Genomic DNA, 19,168 nt, shown 5'->3' on the forward strand with positions numbered 1-19,168 from the left:
CTACCCTCGCGATTGATTGATGTGCTTCCTCCCTCAGAAATTGTGTGAGCAGCTGAAGGTGAAGGAGAAGGAGTTCGAGCAACTGAGGGAGACAGTGGTTCAGGAGACGAGACAGGCACCTCCGGAGACGCAGGGGGAGAGTGCGGCAACACTGGACCGACTGCAGGCCGAGTTTCGGAGCCTGGCTGTTGAGGTAGGAATCCTGGTGTTTGGGGGGTGGGACACCTTCACAGCCCAACATGGTGATAGACCAGCCCTAACTTTTCCCTTCTGGTGCCCGGCAGGTGAGCCAAGTGGAATCAGTCCTGGCCTCTCGAAGCCAGCTCTGGACAGCCTATCAGGATGCCTACAAGCAGGTGAACGTGAACATTATCTGGGTAAGATACACCCTGGAGCACTGGACGTCACTCTGCCCTTCCCTGGAGACGGCCCGGATTGTGGTGAACAAGCTGCAGGTCCGTCCACCACTGCTGTTCCGCCCCCGGCTGCAGAGCTACCTGCCTGTAGGGATACCGTAGTCCATTCAGTCCATTGAGTTCATACTCCCATCCATTCCGTCCCCTCATGTTTGTCTTCTGTATAGGCTGCCATGGACTAGATGGGCCAAAAGGTATGTTGTGCAAAAAGGCTATGGTGTCATAGTCACAACGAAATGGAACAGGCCCTTCTGCCCTACCTGCTCATGCTAACCATCAATTTAAACCAGGTTAGGTGGAAGGATAGATTCTGAATCAGGTTTATTATCATTGACACTGTTGGATTTGGTCTGTGGAGAGTTGAGAGAAAGTCGGGGGGGGGGTGTATCTCCTCAGAGGAGAGGGGAAGGTGCCCCGGTGAAAGTCAAATTACACTGGGTTTGGCTGCAGGACTGTGGGTTCCTCCCTCTCCCCCAGAGGTGAGGTCATCAGCTTCCAGAGGGAGTTACCGTGACTGGAGGGCTGGAACTCTCCGGAAAAGCTGGACAGGCCGGGACTGGAGTGAGGAAGGCTGAGATGACCGTACAGAAGTGACATCCTAAATCAATCCACCCCTTCTCTCCCACACAACCCTCCTCAACCATGAACCTGTCGAAGAGTTCTTTAAATATACCTGCCTTTACCACCTTCCCTGGCAGCGTGCTCCGCACACTCACCACATTCTGTAAAAAACCTACCTCTGTCATCCTCTCCTTCAATCACTGTAAAACCATGCCCTCTCTTATTAGCCATTTACACCCTGGGTAAAAGTCTCTAGTTGTCCACTCTATCCACGCCTCATCATCTTGTACACCTCTATCCTAGCTCACTCAATCTGTCCCCGTAAGACATGCTCGCTTATTCAGGCAGCTTCCTGGCAAATCTCCAGTTCACCTTCTCCAAAGCTTCTGCCTCCTTCCTGTAAAGAGGTGACAGTGCTGTAGTCTGAGCAGCAATCTGGCAGAGCTGCAACACTACTCCCGTGGCTCTTGAACTAGGCCCCCTGATGAATGAAGGCCGACACAACATACATCTTCCTAACAAACCTATCAACGTGCGATCTGTGGACATGGACCCTACGATCCCTCTGTTTTTCCACATTGCTAAGAATCCAGCCATTAACCCTGTGATCTGCCTTCAAATCCGACCTTCCAACGTATATCACTTCATGTTTTTCTGGTTTGAACACTTTCTCAGCCATTTCTCAGCCCAGCTCTGCATCCTGTTCAACGTCCCATTGTAACCTACAACAACCTTCTCCTCTATCCACAACACCACCCGCCTTCGTGTCATCATGGAACAAGGAGATGATAGAGATGGGGACATTTATACTCGGACAGGTCTGTGAACAGCAGACGTTCAGAGGGGAAGGGGCCACACGGGATGAACTCTGGTAGCAGCTTGGCTTGGATGAGTTAGGCTGAAGAGCTTGCTTCTGTACTGTGTGAATCTCTGACTCACAAGGAGGGACGGGGCGGGTGGGGGGGCAAGACAGGGGAGGAATGTGATCCTTAGGGACCGAGAGATCGCACTATTCAGGAGTTTGTGTGATAAAGGAAGGAGCTGTGCTATAAGACCACAAGACATGGGAATGGTTTTAAGCCACTCAGCCCTTTGAATATGCTCAGCCGTTCAATTATGGCTGATTTAATTTCTCTCTCAAGCTCATTCTCGTTTCATTTTTCAATCTTTTTATGGATTTTCAAATAAAGAATATACAAATCAGAGGAGGAGTTTAGCAAACAGAAAATATAAACGACATATAAACAACAATAATAAAAACAAAGTATATAATGTTAAAATCAAATAGGTAAAATATTACGCTGTTATATATACAATGGTCAAAAAAAACTACAACTTCTCATAGCAATCGTAAAACGAAAGATTGGAAATGTTATTGATAAAGGAAAAAAAACCCACTAACTAAACTGAAACAAATTGTCTATTGTCTATTGTCAAAAAAAGAGAAAGAAAAAAGAAAGATTGGGCAGTTCAATTGAGGATAAAATTAGAAAAAAGAGAGAGAAAAAAAACACATCCTTCCAGTCATCTCTGAACCTCCATGGACAAGGATTTTCCCCAAAGAGAATAAAGAAAAATAAATAAATAAAAATAAATTAAATCATGTGAAAATATTGAATAAAGGGTCGCCAGGCTTGTTCAAAATTAAAGGATGTATCAAATGTCTGGCTTCTAATTTTCTCCAAGTTTAGACATGACATAATGGAGGAGAGCCACTAGAAAACAGAAGGTGGGTTAGATTCTTTCCAGTGTAGCAAGATAGCTCTCCTAGCCAGTAAAGTTGAAAAAGCTATCACATGTTGGGCGAAAGCAGACACTTTGCTTGCTTCCTCTGGAATGATCCCAAAAATTGCTGTAAGTGGATTAGGTTGAATATCCACATCTATAACATTAGATAATATTCCAAACACATCACTCCAAAAATTGTTTAAACCTACACATGACCAAAACATATGGGTTAGAGTAGCCACTTCTGCGTTACATCTGTCACAAATAGGGCATATATTAGGAAAAATATGCACCAATTTATCTTTGGACATATGGGCCCTGTGTACTATCTCAAACTGAATTAAGATATGGAGTGCACAGATAGATGAATTATTGACTAAATAATAAATTTTACTCCATTGATTATCTGAAAGTGAATGTTGAAGTTCTACTTCCCAGGTGCGTTGAACCCTATCATTAGGCAACATGCGAGCATTCATTAACATTCTTTTTCACAGTTAATGGATAAATATGACATCTCTAATACACATTTTTTCAGATATTTACAGGTTAGGAATCTTTTACATGATTTTTTCAGCGAATTACCCCTCGCCCTGCTCTTTAAATTTGGCTTATGCTATTTTTCAGTTTAAACCTTTTCAAAAACGATGAATAGCTATCATTTATAAACAGTTAATGAATGCTCACATTTTCTCCCTGTAACTTCGACACCCTTACTAATCGAGAACCTATCAACCTGTCCATTGACTTGGCCTCCTTCTGTGGTAGTGACTTCCACAGATTCATTACCCTCTGACTAAAGAAATTCCTCTTCATCTCTGTTCTAAAGGGATGTCCTTCTATTCTAAGGCTGTGTCTTCTGGTCCAAGACTCTCTCACTATGGGAAACATTCCCTCCATGTCCACTCAATATATGCTTTTCAATATTCAGTAGGTTTCAATGAGATTCGCCCCCTCCAGTGAGTACAGACCCAGAACCATCAAATGTTCCTTGTGCATTAACTCCCGTTCATTCCCAGCACTATTCTCGTGAACCTCCTCTGGGCCCTCGCCAATCCCAGTACATCCTTGGAGATAGAGCCCAAAGTTGTCCACAGTGCTACAAATGTGGTTTGGGGACCCTGGGAGATGGGGCGAGGGCTGCCTCCAGTAGTTCTTGCTGTGCTCACCCCGTCATCTTTTATTTCCCCCTCTCTCCGACCACCTCCCCCACCCCCCCCAGTCTCTGCAGGACATGATGGATGGTGGAGAGGGGAGCTGGAGAAAGTTCCTGGAGGTTTCACAACGCCTGCAGGAGGAATGCTGCCCGATGATGAAGGCCCAGCTGGAGAACAGAGCACAGGACACTGAGAGGAGGTAAGAGCCAGGCAGTCAGCACAGCTACCCCATCCCCCTGCCTTCAATATACAGGCTGGTGCCTAACTTAACCCCAGCCACTGGCCTGGCCAGGGTTGTCATTCCTCTCCACCCCACCCACACCAAAATCTCCTGATTGTGTTACCAGTTCCCCCCCACCGTGAGGGTCAACCCTCTGGGAAGGCCTGTGGGTCTAGCACCTTGGTGTGGGGAGGGAGGGCGTAGTTGGATCTGGCACCCATGGGTGGACAAGCTCCAGCACATTGATGGGGAGGGTGGCTGTGCTTCAATGGCACCCGTGGGTGGGGTGGGCAGATTGAGCTGGGTCTTGCCCCTGTGGATAGGGAAGTTGTCTGTGGGTGGCTCCAGTACCCATGAGTGGGGTGCGTGGCTGTGGGTGAGTCCAGTAGCCATGGGAGGGGTGGGGGACTCCAGCACCCATGGATGGGGAGACTGTGGGTGCCTCAAGCACACTGGCGGGCCGTGTCTGAGGTGGGCTCTTGTTCCAGGTGGGCTGGCATCAACCAGGACGTGTCGGAGCAGCTGAGGTTGGCCGGCACCCTCCTGTTGCTATGGCAGCAGTTCAGCTCGGCACACGGCCGCGTTCTGGAAAAGGTCCGAGCGACAGAGAAGCAATGTGGGTGGCTGCTGGCAGCGATCTCAGCCAAGGAGAGCACCCTGGAGAGGCTGCAGGTTCGACTCCGGAGCACACAGGTCAGGCACTGCCCCTTCTCCAAACCCCCATCACCACCTCATACAGGCCCGCCCTCTTCCACCGTTACCTCAACCCCACCCCGTCGGGACAAATGGTACCAGGCTCAAAGACAGCTTCTATCCCACTGTCACAAAACTATTGATCAGCCCCCTGGGAGGATACGATGCACTCTTGGCCTCACAATCTACCTCGTTATAACCTGCCTGCACTGAACTTTATCTGTAGCTGTTACACCTTATTCTAATATTTATTCAAATATTGTTTTACCTTCTACCACCTCAACGCACTATTGTAATGTAATGAAACAATCTGTATGAACACTATGCCAGACAAGTTTTTCACTCTACTTTGACACATTTGACAATAATTCTAAATGTGGCTGAAGTGCCTACCTCTGTGACTTCATCTGGCAGCTCGATCCAGAGTCTGACCGGCTTTTTAGTGAAAACATTGAGAATTGTCACATGTACTGAACACTCGTATACTAACACACGCAAAATGCTGGAGGAACTCAGCAGGTCAGGCAATGTCTTCAGAGGGGTCTGTACAGTCGGATGTTTTGGGCTAAGCCTTTATCCACAGTATGTCTTCCATCCTCAAGGAGATTCTGCAGATGCTGGAAATCCTGAGTTACACACCCGAAATTCTGGAGGAGCTCAGCAGGTCAGGCAGTATCTACGAGGAGCACCAGGGGAACGGAGTGTTACGGCCATGAATAGTCAATGTTTCGGGCCGAGTCCCTTCATCAGGACTAGGAGGAAGGGGGAAGAAGCCAGAATAAGGTGGTGGGGAAGGAGTATGAGGTTCAGGTGATAGGTAAAGCCAGGGGAAGGGGGAGGGTAGGTGGGCAGGGGAGTGGGGATGAAGTGAGAGGCTGGAGGGTGATCGGTTGAAATGGTAAAGGCATGAAGAACTGCATGAAGTGCCTTTCGCGTTCACGCAGATCAAATCACCACTCGGATTTCCATTAAATCTTTCCCCTCTCACCTTAAGATTGTATCTGATTCCTCCACCTCCTCTGTCAGTGAGTTCCAGGCATCAGCCATTCTCTCAGTAACAGCAAACCTTTCCCTCAGAAAACAGTCTGCTGCGAAAACTCAGCAGGTTGTGCAGCTTCTGAGAGGGATGACCACCTTGTACCTGCAGATTGTGTTGCTCCAGAATCCAGCATCTGCCCTCTCTTGGGTGTCCCTCGTTATTCTTCAGAATCTCCTTGAATCACCTTCCCCTTACCTTATCTCGACCCACTCTCGTTTGGACACACGGGGGTACTGGGGCGGTTTGATGGGCTGCTGGACAATGACTGGGTGGATTAAATGATGATCTTGTCATCTGTTGGAAGGACTCTGCTAACAACCTAAAGACCCTGGAGCAGGGAATTCTGCCTCTGCGTGAAGCCGCAGATGAATTGGCCGGACACCTAGACCCTTCATCGCCTGCAGCTGTTCAGTCAGACGCTCAGCATGTGTCCGGCCGGGTATCCCGTCTGCTGGAGTTACTGTCAGTCAAGGCACAGGAAATTCAGGTAAAATTATTACCAGCCTGTATAACACAGTCCAAGTCGCAGAGTCCATCAGCATGGAAAAACAGTTCCTTCTCCATTGCACAGGGCTCCAGAGTTCCAGGTTCAGTCCCCACCTCCGACGCTGTCTGTGTAGAGTTTGCATGTTCTGGTGTACCGGGGAGCTAACGCTGGTGGGAGAGTTAACTGTGGGGAGGGAGCAGAGTGTGTGCAGGAAGGTGGGGGGGGGGGTCATTCAGTTGTCAGGAAGCTGCAAATGTAAAATTGGGAGCACCTGGTATGTGTATGCACAGGTACAATGAAAATCCTTCTTGCAACAGCATAGAGTCCTGAAGTTATAGAACACTCTGTCACAGAAACATGCCCTTTGATTTTTCTAGTTCATGCCAAAGTATTACTTTGCCTTGTCCCATTGACCGGGATTACAGCCTTCCATATCCCTCCCATCCATGTCCTCAGCCAAACTTCCCTTAAATGTCGTCGTCAGATCGGTATTCACCACTTCCACCGGCAGCTCGTTCCACACTCTCACCACCCTCTTCCCCCTCAGATTCCCCCTAAACATTCCACCTTTCATCTTTCATCACAGGCACATAGCATCAGAGACACAACGTTCTCAAGAGAGATGTAAATTAAACTTAAATTTTACACACTATTGTACAAGAAACCACAATAAGGGTCAATTGGCCTTAGAGTGGGTTAAAAGGTTGGTACAACATTGTGGGCTGAAGGGCCTGTACTGTGCTTTATGGTGGCACAGATGGATAAGATTGTAAAGAAAGCTTCTGGCATTAAATGAGTACAGCAGTTGGGACTTCATGTTGAAATTGTATATGACATTGGTGAGGCCTAGTTTGGAGTACTGTGTGCAGTTTGGTCACTTACTGACAGGAAAGATGTCAATGTGATTGAAAGAGTACAGAGACAATTTATAAGGATGTTGCCAAGACTTGAGGACCTGTTTTATAGGGAAGAAGTTCACTAGGTTAGGACTGTATTCCCTGGAGTGTAGGAAAATGAGGGGAGATTTGAGAGAGGTGTCCAAAATTATGGGGGATGTAGAAAGGGTAATTGCAAGCAAGTTCTTTTTCCCCCTGAGGTTGGGTGAGACTAGAACTAGAGATCACAGGTTAAGGGTGAAAGGTGAAATGTTTAAGGGGAACCTGAGGGGGTTCTTCACTCAGATGCGAGTGTGGAACGAGCTGCCAACAGAAGAGGTGGATGCAGGCTTGATTGTGACATTTAAAAGGTTTGGGTAAGTACATGGATGGGAGAGATGTGGTTGCGAAGTCGGTTGATAGGACAAGGCAAAATAAAGTTTAGCATGGAATAGATGGGCCAAAAGGCCTGTTTCTGTGCTGTAGTACTCTATGACATTCTGTGTGGAGAGGGAGCATCAGGGAAAGGTGACCGATGGAATGGGGACTCCCTCAGGATAAGGAAGTGCCTGCTGGAAATAATAAGGTGGGGACCAGGACATTCTTGACCATCCAGGTTGGGCCTCCTCACCAGCCTCCTCCGTGGATACAGGAGGACCATATTCACCCTCTGTTGTTACGTCACTGTTCACCAGGGTTTACTGGAGCAACGGCAGGAATTCCAAAGGGGCACAGAGCACCTGGAGAGGCTGCTGGACCGATGGGAAGAGGCTGTGGGGACCGATGGCGTGGGGCCCCAGGTGGTGGGACAGGCCTGGGCAGAGATGGTCAAGGTAGGTGTCATCAGCCTCCCCCAGCCCCAATCCCACCAACCCCACCTGTCCAGCAACATCCCTGCATTGTGGCAGAGGACTGACCATCAGTAAATCAAAGCTGAACTCCTCCACTCTGAAAATCCCCTCTCCCTCAGTACCGCCCCTCCCTTGGTATTGACCCCTGCCGGTGTCTCTCTTACAGGCTTCCGTGATCCTGGGCTCTGTGAGGCACCTTGGCATTGTGCTGGAGGGAGACCGTTGCCGGGTGCGGGATCTGGAACGTCGCTGGAAACGGGCGTGGGATACGGCCTGGACAGTGTGCAGGTGCGCCAGGGTGCCTGATCCCCCTTCTGGGCCCGGGTTGGTTGGGAGCACAATGCCGAGGGGCCAGTCCACCCTCGGAGGTGAGGTGGGCTGGAGGGGCAAAGTGGACTCGCTGCTGTCCCCAAACCAACACCACGGTCTCCCCTGCTGCCGGATGGCTGAATGGCCTCATTGCACAGTGACCCCGTGACCAGAGATGGCAGGGGTGGCACAATGGTGTAGTGGTCAGTGTAATGCTTTACGACGGCAACTATAAGATCAGGGTTCAATTCCCACCGCTGTCCGTAAGGAGTTTGTACACTCTCCCCGTGACTGTGTGGCTTCCCTCTGGCTGCTCTGGTTTCCTCCCACATTCCAAAGATGTACAGGTTAGTGTTGTGAGCTATGGGCATGCTATGTTGGCGCTGGAAGCATGGCGACACTTGTGGGCCGCCCCAGCACGTCCTTGTTGATTTGATTTGTCTCAAGTGGCGCATTTCGTTGTTTATTTTGAGGTACATGTGACAGGAAAGCTAATCTTAACCTGTGAACCCATAAGGAATTGGTTTGCATTCTGTTAGGTGCTGAGGTGCTGGGGAGAGTGGGGCTCGAACTGCCGACTCTCGGTGTGTAAGACTTGCGTGCACCATCGGAACCACATCAAACCCCGAGCTCCCTGCACCCACACTCCGTGTTCCCACTGCGTGAGGGAAGCTGAATGGGGGGTGGGGGGGAGGATCTGAGGGGAGAGAATTCAGGATTCAGTGGGAGAATCCTAACCCTGCTCAGGACGTAGATTTCAGTGCTGAGGGAGAGTTTGCAAACAAAGATAACGACTGGCTTTGTTTATCGCACATACGTCAAAACACACAGCGAAATGCATCGTTTGCATCAACAGCCAACACAGTTGGAAGATTTGCTGGGGACAGCCCCTGCGTGTCAGCACACTTCCGGCACCAATGCAGCACGCCCACAGCTTGCCAGCCCGGGAGCACCGGGAGGAAACCCACACGGTCCTGGGGAGAACGTACAAACTCCTCAAGGACAGCAACAGGAATTGAACCTCGATCGCTGGCACTGTAAAGTTACCATATTACCATGCTGTCCAATGCTGACAGTGCTGAGTCTCCCCAGAGACAGGGGTTGTGGACACCCACAGTTTGTCCTGTGTGACGATTGGGATCGAAGCTGGGGGTTAGAGGCACCAACAGCCTGATTTGGTGGGGGGAGGCACAAAAGATTCTGTAGGTACTGGAAGTCTGCTGCAAGATTAATTTTGAGAGGACTAGAATATGGCTTTCTCAGGCGTTAGTCAGACTGCACCTGTGAACAGTTTGGACTTCTGTGTAATAAAGGATGTGCTGGTTTTGGAGAATGTCTGGAGCAGGTGTGTGAGAAAGACCCCAAGAATGAAAGTGTTAATGTATGAAGAGCATCTGATGGCTCTGGGCTGGAGTTTAGGAAAATGCGGGGAGGATCTCGTTGAAACCTATCGAATATGGAAAGGCCAAGATAGAGTGAATGTGGTGAGGGTGTTTTCTGAAATGGAGAGTCTAGGACCAGAAGGCACAGCCTCAGAATAGATTCTATTCTTCAGATTTTATTCTGTGGCTGTGTCCTCTGGTCCTAAAATCCTAGGCAGTGGTTCCCCGCCTCTTACGGGTTACAGCCCCCTTGGCTCCCAGATCACGTTCCCAGTGCTCCCCTCTCCCTCTTTGGCCATTACATAAAAACTAAGAAGAATTTTGATTAACAATGCACAATGGAAGAAAATATGAATTGCAAATTCAAAGCAGTGACAGATAATTGCAAAAATAATCAAATCTATTTAAAGCTGCAAATAAAATTATTTCTGTATTTAATTACAGTAAAACAATTTTCATCAACAATTTTGGAGCATATATTAGTAGTCCAATTAATCACTACTTCATTGCTTTTTTACCTTTCAATGAGATGGATCAGCTTGGTACAGTGATATCAGCTTCTCAACCTCAGGCTGACTGTCACTGAGAAGGAGTTGCAGATCCCCGCTATCAATAATTTGCAGACTGTTTTGTCGCTTTGAAAGAAGTTGGGTGACTGTACTGAAACCACGCTCCACTAAATATAATGTTGGAAAGGCAAAGAAGAACATCTTGACCTTTTTCCATTGTGCAATATAGGATTCAGAGAATTTCTTTTCTGCAACCAATAGTCTTGATATGATTTTCTGAACCTCATCATCAGCCCCAAGTATTCTTGTAGCGAGATCAGTTCTTCCTCCATCCTTCCTGTTAATTCCTCATTACAAGTGTTCAGGAATTGATTTGTTACCTAATTTGGATCGCGGAGAAGATGTGTCCTTTATGCAGCTCACCCAGGTGGGCACAGTGTGCTTGAAGATCATCAGCTGGTATTCTCTCTTTCTCTTCCACTCAGTCTCGGAAATTGGAAAAGACAGCAATGGCCAATGATGCCCTTAAATAGGGTTAACTTGACAAATGTGGAGATGACTGATTTGACTTTAATAAGATTCACATAATGTCCTTGGAAATGTAGATTGAGTTCAGTAAACTTTGTGAATAATTCTGACAAATAAGCAATGTCATGCCTAATATTCTTGAGTTATTACTGAATGAGGTATTTGAGTCTTTAAAGAATTTTATCACAGTTTCAAAAAGGGCATAAAAGCCACCTCAGGAAGTTTCCTTTTGAGAGCCATCTGACTTCTGTGAGCAACAGCAAGTGTTCAAACTCTACAAAGCTCTCAAAATTGTCGAGAATTGAGAGCATGAGACTTGATTTTATTTACCACTGTGATAACAGTATTCGTGCAGTCAATCACTTGGGTTTTATGTGACAAGGTGTTGTTTGTGAATTACACAGTGAATGGTAAATGTTAGAAACAGCTTTTTCAAGAAAATAATAACTCCAAGGTGGTGTCCTGTCACTGTTGGTGTCCCATCTGTTGCACAAGCAAGAATGTTGGTGAGCGGAATATCCTTCCTTTTGAAAAATTTTTCAACAACCCAAAATATTGACTCCCACTTCATATCTGTTTCTAGGCCCCTTACAAATAATAACTATTGAACCCATGCTTTCCTTCTTTATGAAGCAAACATAATCAAGAAGCAAAGCTTCATTGCCTGGCAAAGTTGACTCATCCAACTGCAGAGCAAGTTCTGTTGTCACTGTGAGCCTTCCACATTCTCAGACATTTATCTGTTCATCTTTGATCAGAGTTGTCACTGAGTAGAATGGCTGGCTTTTGCTTATCTGTACTCAGAACTTCCCTTACTGCTGGCAGAATCAGTTTATGTCCAATTACATGGGGTTTTTCAGATTTTGTAATGAGCAGTGAAATGTTGCACTTTTTTTGTGAAGTGCTGGCAGATATGTTTTTAAAGTGTTTTCCTTTCCTGATAGTCTTCCCAACTCAAAATAAGTGAAACCTCCTCACTGGGCCCATATACAAACTTGGCCCGTTAGCCAGCTCTGCTAACAGTCACGGGACTCAGTGGTGAGAATGCCATTACTCATAAACAATAGATGTCTAGGGTCAATATTATTTGAGGTTCAGCCAAAAAGGAACGCCGTGATGTTCTGATTAAAGGAACTTTGATTTGAGTGAATGCTGTGTAAATACTGTCCATACACAATAGTCGGTCAGCACAAAATAACAGATTGTACACCGCATAAAGTTTTAAAGAAAGTATTTCAGCTTTATGGAACAGGTAGTAGGAAAACAAAAAGAAAGATAAAGAGCTCATTACTGTTAACCCGTTCCAAATGTGCACAGCTCATCTTGAAGTTGTCCTTTTTACTCACACACCTGGACCCACGGTCTGTGTGAAAGCCCACTCCACATTCGGAACTTCACCTGAAATCCACCTCGAACCAACAGTCTCTGTTTCTCAAGAGTATTGCCCCTTCCTCCTTGGAGCCATTCATCTGCACAAGGCACTTTGTGCAACAGGGACTCTCCTTCTCATAGTATCCTCAGCCATCCTCCCTCCTGCCCTCTTCCAGCTCCCCCCCAAAAAACCCCACGAACCACACTGTCCATCACAAATCTCTCTGCACCCCGTCCTCTCTAGAACCCTCTCCCAATTCCACCAACCTGATTGGCTAACACAGCATTCCTAAGTTGAACATCATAGCCCTGTATCTTTTAGTTGAAACCAAAACATTCTAAAAGCTGAACTCACTGCTTTGACAAAATTGCTAAAGTGAAATACCTACAGCATAGCTGTAAAAATCTTAACCAGGACATTAGATAAGTAAAGTTCTTGTTTGCTTTATCAGAGTGTATTCTCTTCATACATTCAAGCAGCCTGGACAGTTTCATTGCCTCATTTGAAAAAAAACTTTCACACAACGGACACATTGACTGCTGTTGTTTGCTTGGTGCTGGTTATAAATCCACATTTCAGACACTCCACACTATACTCTCTAACTTCTTTTTCATTTGGTCTGCCTCTGTCATTTTCATTATGGATTATCTACCAGTCAGTCACCTACTCTTTGAGTCCAGCCTCAAGCACTGTGATCAATAAAGGGGAAAGTTATCACATCATTAAAAGCAGACTCTCTGCCTGACGTGGGGCAGCGACACCTCAATTGGGCTGAGGGCTAGAGAAGCGTACTACGAACCATTTGAAAGGTCAGATACTGAATTTTACACCATTGAACACCATACCCTAATTCACTGGAATTGTATCACTATCAGATTAGAATATGGGAATCGTACTAGCTAACACTCCTACTGCAGTAAACAGTAAAAATGCGTGGGCTGCGCCTGGAAGTAACACGATTTCTTCAGTCCAGGTTTCTCATGATATGCCAAGTACAGAAGCGTCACACTTCTTTCCAACAACTATAATGCGCTTTGAGCAAAGTCGAAGAGAACAGGGGATTAGCAAGAGATGAGGTGATTACGTGATCATTGTAGTCAATTACGAGGCATTGAAGATCAAATGCTTAGAATAAGTAATTAATTTCTTAAGTTAAGCCTATCCCCTCCCTACCGAGCCCATCTCCCCTCCGCCTCCTTTATCTTTATCGTCCCCTTTGAAAATTTCACCGCCCGCCCCCCGGGGAAGATGTCACCCACTTTGGGAACTACTGGAATAGAAGGATGTCCATTTAGAATAGAGTTGAGAAGGAAATTCTTTAGCCAAATAGTGGCAAATCTGAGGAATTCATTGCTAAGGATGGCTGTGAAGGCCAAACCATTAAGAATATTTAAAGTGAAGGTCGATAGGCTCTTGTTTAATAAGGGTGTCAAAGGTTTTAGGGAAAAGACAGGAGAATGAGGATGAGAAGGAGAAGGATAGTAAATCAGCCATGTTGACTGGTAGGCCGCATGGCCGAGTTCTGCTCCTGTGATTTATGGTCTTATGCCAACATACGCAAAATGCTGGAGGAACTCAGCAGGTCAGGCTGCATCCACAGAGAGGAATAAACAGTCGAGGTTTTGGTCCGAGATCATCATGGAATCAGGAACTTGCAGTGTGCTCCTGTCCTCATTTCCTTCAGAGTCTGTTTCAAAGTTGTTATCAATGTACAAATATGTCACTGTGAGATTCAGTTTCTTGCAGGCATTTACAGGGAAAAAAGAAATAGAGTCAAATGTTACAAAAAAAATCTTTACATATATAAAGACTAACAAACAACCATTGTGCAAAAGAAGACAAACTGTGCAAATAAAACAGATGAGGAAGTGGAAGGGTGGGTTAGTAAGCTTGCAGATGACAGGAAGATTAGTGGAGTTGTGAATAGTGTGGAGGGTTGTTGTTGGTTGTAAATGATCATTGACAGGATGCTGAGTTGGGCTGAGAAGTGGCAGATGGAGTTCAGCCCAGAGAAGTGTGAAGTTGTTCGAAGTTTTATTATCAGAGTACATGCATGTCTCCACATACAGCCCTGAGATTCTTTTTCTAGCAGGCATACTCACCAAATCTATAGAATTATAACTATGGACAATGGACAACAAACTGTGCAAATGCAGATATAAATACATAACAATAAATAACGAGCATGAAACAACAAGATAACAGAGTCCTTAAATAAGTGTAGTTATCTCCTTTTGTTCAAGAGCCTGATGGTTGGGGTGTAGTAACTGTTCTTGAACCTGGTGTTGTGAGCTCTACAGCGTTAGTACCTTCTACCTGATGGCAGCTGTGAGAGGAGAGCATGGCCTGGGTGGTGAGGATCTTTGACGATGGATGCTGCTTTTCTACGACAACCTTCATGTAGATGTGCTCAATGGTTGGGAGGGTTTTACCTGTGATGTACTTGGCTGAATTCATGATCTTTTGCAGGGTTTTCAGCTCACTTTGCTGTAATTTACCAGACCACCACTTTAGAAGGTTGGATTTGAAAGCAGAATACAGGGTAAATGGCAGGACTTTGGCAGTGTGGGAAAACAGGGGGAACTTGGGATCCACGTCCATAGATTTCTCAAAGTTGCCATCCAAGTTGATCAGGTTGTTAAAAAGGTGTAAGATGTGCTGGCCCTCATAAATAGGGATTTAAATTCAAAAGCTGTGAGGTAATGTTGCAGCTCTGCAAAATTCCTGGTTAGACCATAGTATTATGTTCATTTCTGGTGGCCTTGTTATAGAAACGATGTAGAAACTCTAGAGAGGGTGCAGCGGAGATTTACCAGGATGCTTGAGTGAGTTAGGGCTTTTCTCTTTGGAGAGATGACTTGACAGAGGTATACAAAATGAAAGGAGGCTTAGATAGAGTGGAAAGCCCGAGAGTTCTTTCCAGGACAGAAATAGCTAAAACGAGGGAGCATAATTTGAAGGTGATCGTAAGAAGATATGGGGTGGATGTCAGAGGTTGGATTTTTGTTACGGAGTGATGGGTGCTTGGAATGTGGTACCAGGATTGGTGGTAGAGGCATAATGGACATTTGGAAGATAGGAACATGAATGAAAGGAAAATGGATGTCTACATGGGAGGGAGGGGTTAGGGTCTGTACTGTGCTGTAATGGACTATTTAAATAAAGACTGTCAAACAATCAGTGAGCAAGAGAAGACAAACTATAAATAAAAATAATACCAAAAACAAGAGTTGTGAAGAGTCCTTGAAAGAGAGTGTAGGTCATATAGAATCAGTTCAGTGTTGTGGTGAGGGAAGTTATTCGTACCAGTTCAGGAGCATATTTATTCATCTCCATAGGTGCTGCCTGACCTGCTGAGTTTCTCAGGCATTTTGTGTAGGTTGCCTCCCTTCAGCCATTATTCTCCTGAGGTGCTGAATCTATATGACAGAGGAGCAGAGTTTGAGCCATTTAACCCATTGAGTCTGCTCATCTGTTACCTTATGGGCACAAGATCGTTGAGTCGACAGCAGACCCCTCAATCTCAGTAGCAGGGATCCTGAGATGAGGTGCAGAGTTCACTGAAGGAGGACGAGATGTTGAAGGAGGTGTGGTGTACAGTGTGCCTGGCATTCTCAATGCCGGTTGCAGGGAAAGCCCCATCAGCTGCCCCACACTGATCCTTTCTGTTTTCAGCCGGTTGCAGGGAGCGGGGGAGCCCGACCACGAGTACTGGAGCCATCTTTGGCGGGAGCTGGAGGAGAAGCTGGTGGTCGGCCTTCCCGGCAGACTTGAGTGGCTGGAAGCCCACCAGCTGAAACCCGAGCACGATGCCACGGCTTGGGGAGAGGGGGAGGCCGGACCGCCTGGCAACCTCGAGCATCTGGAATCCCACGAGGTAAGTGTTGTTGCGTGAAAGAAGTCACCGGAGAAAATTACTGGTAGATAAATGCAGCTTCTTTACTTGACAAAACAAGGTGCAGCAGGTATCACCTGCGAACGCTTTTGATGGGGTTGGATATTTTACGTGCCAAACATCAAAGGACTATTCCATATTTACAAAGTCTAGACAATGCCCTCACACCTCCTGATTCGCACCCACACCACAGACATCTAAATGAATTTTAATCAGCATTGTCTGGTCTGGGATTCACTGCCTGTAGGAACCTGTTATTCAGAGCTGCACTCCAAATTAAATCCACAATACATTTTCAGATGTGAAGACTGGTAGCCAAAGTCAATTGCTAAGTGTATGTGTCCTAAACCCAAAAATCACTCTTTAACAGTAAGAACCAAGCCCAAGGCAGTGGCAGTCGGTCAGCCCCATAGGAGGTCATGGCCACTCCTGGTGATCAGGAGATGGTGCAGGACCCGTTGTCCTGGGTATGGGTAACCTATGGTGGGCCAGAGACCTGTTTCCATATTGGTTTACTCTATGCCTGTGTGACTACATGCATTAAAATTGCCCCTAATTTTCCTCTCCCCGAGCCGTGAGCTGTAGGAACGCCTGCGCAGTAAAGAAGGGTGGACCACCCCAGTGCTCACCTTCAATCCCTCACGGTCCAGTGGGGGACGTTCTCTACACTCCCTGTTCCGCTGGGGCGGCAGGGCTGTGACTGCCCACCCCTCTAGTGGGGAAGAGCCCCTCGGTGCTGGAGACCCAGGGCAGGTGAGATGCCCCTCTCCCTGCCCCTGTGGTACCTAGCGTGGGGGGGGGGGGGAAGGTGGGAGGTGCGACAGCAGCGGTAGATGCGGTGGTCGTTGGGAGGGGGAGAGTTGGGCAAGGTGGTTCAAGGTTTGGAGGAAGGGGCATTGAGGAGGGAGGGAATGGATGGGTTGGTGCGGTTGAGTGGAAACAGCTGCTCACCCTCTTACTCTGCCCTGACACAGGGTCTGCAGATGGAGGTGGGGCCGGTCGGACAGATGGCGGAAGGGATAGACAGCGAGAAGTCACAACCCTCGCCTGCAGAGGGTCCTCACAGGTGATGGGCCGGTCAACGTGGCAACCACCCGTCTACAACCCCCAGGAGCATGCGAGCCAAAATTGCCCCACTCTGCAAATCCCTGACATCGTGTCTCCCTAACAGATACCTCCCCTCTTCTTCATCTTTCTAATACTGTGTCTCCCACATCTCACCACCTCCCTAACCTCCTCCAGCCCATCTCCAACTCCCTAAAACCCTCCCCATCTCACCCCTTGTCTTCCTATCCCCCTCCCTCCCAAGTTGCCTCTCACCTCCCTCCTTCCCCCTCTTGTCTCCCTCTCTCCCCGTCTGCCTTATACCCCTCTCTCCCCTCCTCTGCATTCCCTATCCTGTTTCTCCCACATCTCCCTAACCCCCACCTACCTCTCTGTTGCCCACTCCAGCCCTTGCTCCCAGACCCCATTTCTCCCCCCACCACTCCCCACATCTCCCACTGCCTCATCCAGTACTCTGTGTACCTGCCTGCTCTCTTTGTCTGTCTCCCCTCCTCGCCAGCATGACCAGTTAAGGCTGACCCTCTCCCTTGCCTTGCAGTGGTCCCTCCGAGTGCCAATGGTCGGAGCTTCGTGTGCGGACTGACTGCTGGCTCCGATACCATGAATCCAGGGCTGGGCTGCAGCGGCTTCTGGCGGGGGTCAGACCCCGCCTACGTGCGATGGACAGGTTGGGCCACTACACGCTGCCAGAGGCCTGGGCACTTCAAGATGAGCTACAGGTAAAGATCGAGGTCACCTTTCTGTTTGTCGCTCATCCACCCCCCCCCACCCCCACCCCCACCCCCACCCCCGGCTAGAGTCCTGTGAATCAGAATGGGGAGGGGTGGGAGGGACAGGGGAGGGAAAGGCTGGGATGTGGAAGGATGAGGAGGGGAAGAATGGGAAGGGCATAAGGAGATGGCGAACGAATGGGGTGGAGGGAGAATTGATGGGGGAGGTGAGCGACCCTTCCCCAGCAGTCCTCTGCGTCAAGAGGAAGAAACTGATTTAGCAGTTGCCCTCAAAAGGAAACGGGGCACCTGGAGTGGGGGGTGGAAATGGGATCCACAAAGGGACTGGTTTGAGCTGAGAGAATCCAGCAAGGACTTGGTTCATGTTTAAAAGGGCTGAGACAGGGCTGATGGGAGGAATGGCCTCTGCCCTATGATTCTCTCCATCAGTGCTCTCTCCACTGGCAGCTTCTCTCCCATTGGATGGTCACCTCTGACATTCTCAATCCCTATTTGATAGTATCCATTGGCACCTCTCTCATTATTGGACAGTATTAATTAACATCCTTCTGATTGGAGTGTAACTCTTAACCATCTCTCTCTATTAGATGGTGATTATAGATGTCCCTCTTTCTATTGGCTAGTCATGATTGATAACCCTCTCCCTATTGGATGATGATATTGTTGACTTCTATCCACATCATCCAGAGACCATTGGCATCCCCTTTCCCCATTGGACATTGACCATTTATCCTCATTGGACAGTCACGTATGACAGCCTCTATCTTTATTGATGGTACCCACTACTGCCATTCTCCATTTTGGCTGGTACCCACTGTCCCCATTGGATGGTGACCATTGATAGCCTTCACCCCATTGGATGGTGACCATTGATAGCCTTCACCCCATTGGATGGTGACCATTGATAGCCTTCGCCCCATTGGATGGTGACCATTGATAGCCTTCGCCCCATTGAACGTTGACCATTGACATTCCCCTGCCTTCAGTGTTCAACTGTTGACCGTTCTGTTTATCCCCGCACACTCCTCCCATCTCCCCCACCCCCAGCACGAGGAGCGGATTCTAAATCGCCACAAAGGCTGCTACTTACAGACGGTGGAGCTGGGCAGACAACTACCGTCAGCAGCCAACACCCAGACGCAGTCGGTGCTCCGGGAGCAGCTGGGTCAGCTGAAGGAAGGCTGGGAGTGGGCCAGTACACGGGTGAAGGAAAATGCTGCACGGCTGGCCAAGATCCAGGAGGTAGGTGAGAGGCTAGTGTCCCCGATCGCACTCACCTTCCACCTGTCCGCCTCGTCCTCAGGCCCTCACAAATCATGAGATTCTGGAATGGTTCAGGCGGACTGGGAA

General features: G+C 47.8%; 1 protein-coding gene across 8 annotated transcripts in view; it reads left to right on the plus strand.

The window, feature by feature from the left end:
- LOC132388244 (nesprin-2-like) overlaps window positions 1–19,168 on the plus strand; it is a 284,356-nt gene that overhangs the window by 199,023 nt on the left and 66,165 nt on the right. For all 8 annotated transcript variants that reach the window (XM_059960628.1, XM_059960590.1, XM_059960605.1 and 5 more), the window contains 11 exons: window positions 38–193; window positions 285–455; window positions 3,928–4,061; window positions 4,571–4,775; window positions 6,119–6,301; window positions 7,872–8,009; window positions 8,194–8,315; window positions 15,803–16,004; window positions 16,997–17,088; window positions 17,626–17,806; window positions 18,866–19,060. In XM_059960628.1, the coding sequence (XP_059816611.1) occupies window positions 38–193; window positions 285–455; window positions 3,928–4,061; window positions 4,571–4,775; window positions 6,119–6,301; window positions 7,872–8,009; window positions 8,194–8,315; window positions 15,803–16,004; window positions 16,997–17,088; window positions 17,626–17,806; window positions 18,866–19,060 (1,779 nt within the window). The remainder of the gene's footprint in view (window positions 1–37; window positions 194–284; window positions 456–3,927; window positions 4,062–4,570; window positions 4,776–6,118; window positions 6,302–7,871; window positions 8,010–8,193; window positions 8,316–15,802; window positions 16,005–16,996; window positions 17,089–17,625; window positions 17,807–18,865; window positions 19,061–19,168) is intronic.

The sequence above is a fragment of the Hypanus sabinus genome, chromosome 2, assembly GCF_030144855.1.
Source record: "Hypanus sabinus isolate sHypSab1 chromosome 2, sHypSab1.hap1, whole genome shotgun sequence".
Classification (NCBI taxonomy): domain Eukaryota; kingdom Metazoa; phylum Chordata; class Chondrichthyes; order Myliobatiformes; family Dasyatidae; genus Hypanus; species Hypanus sabinus.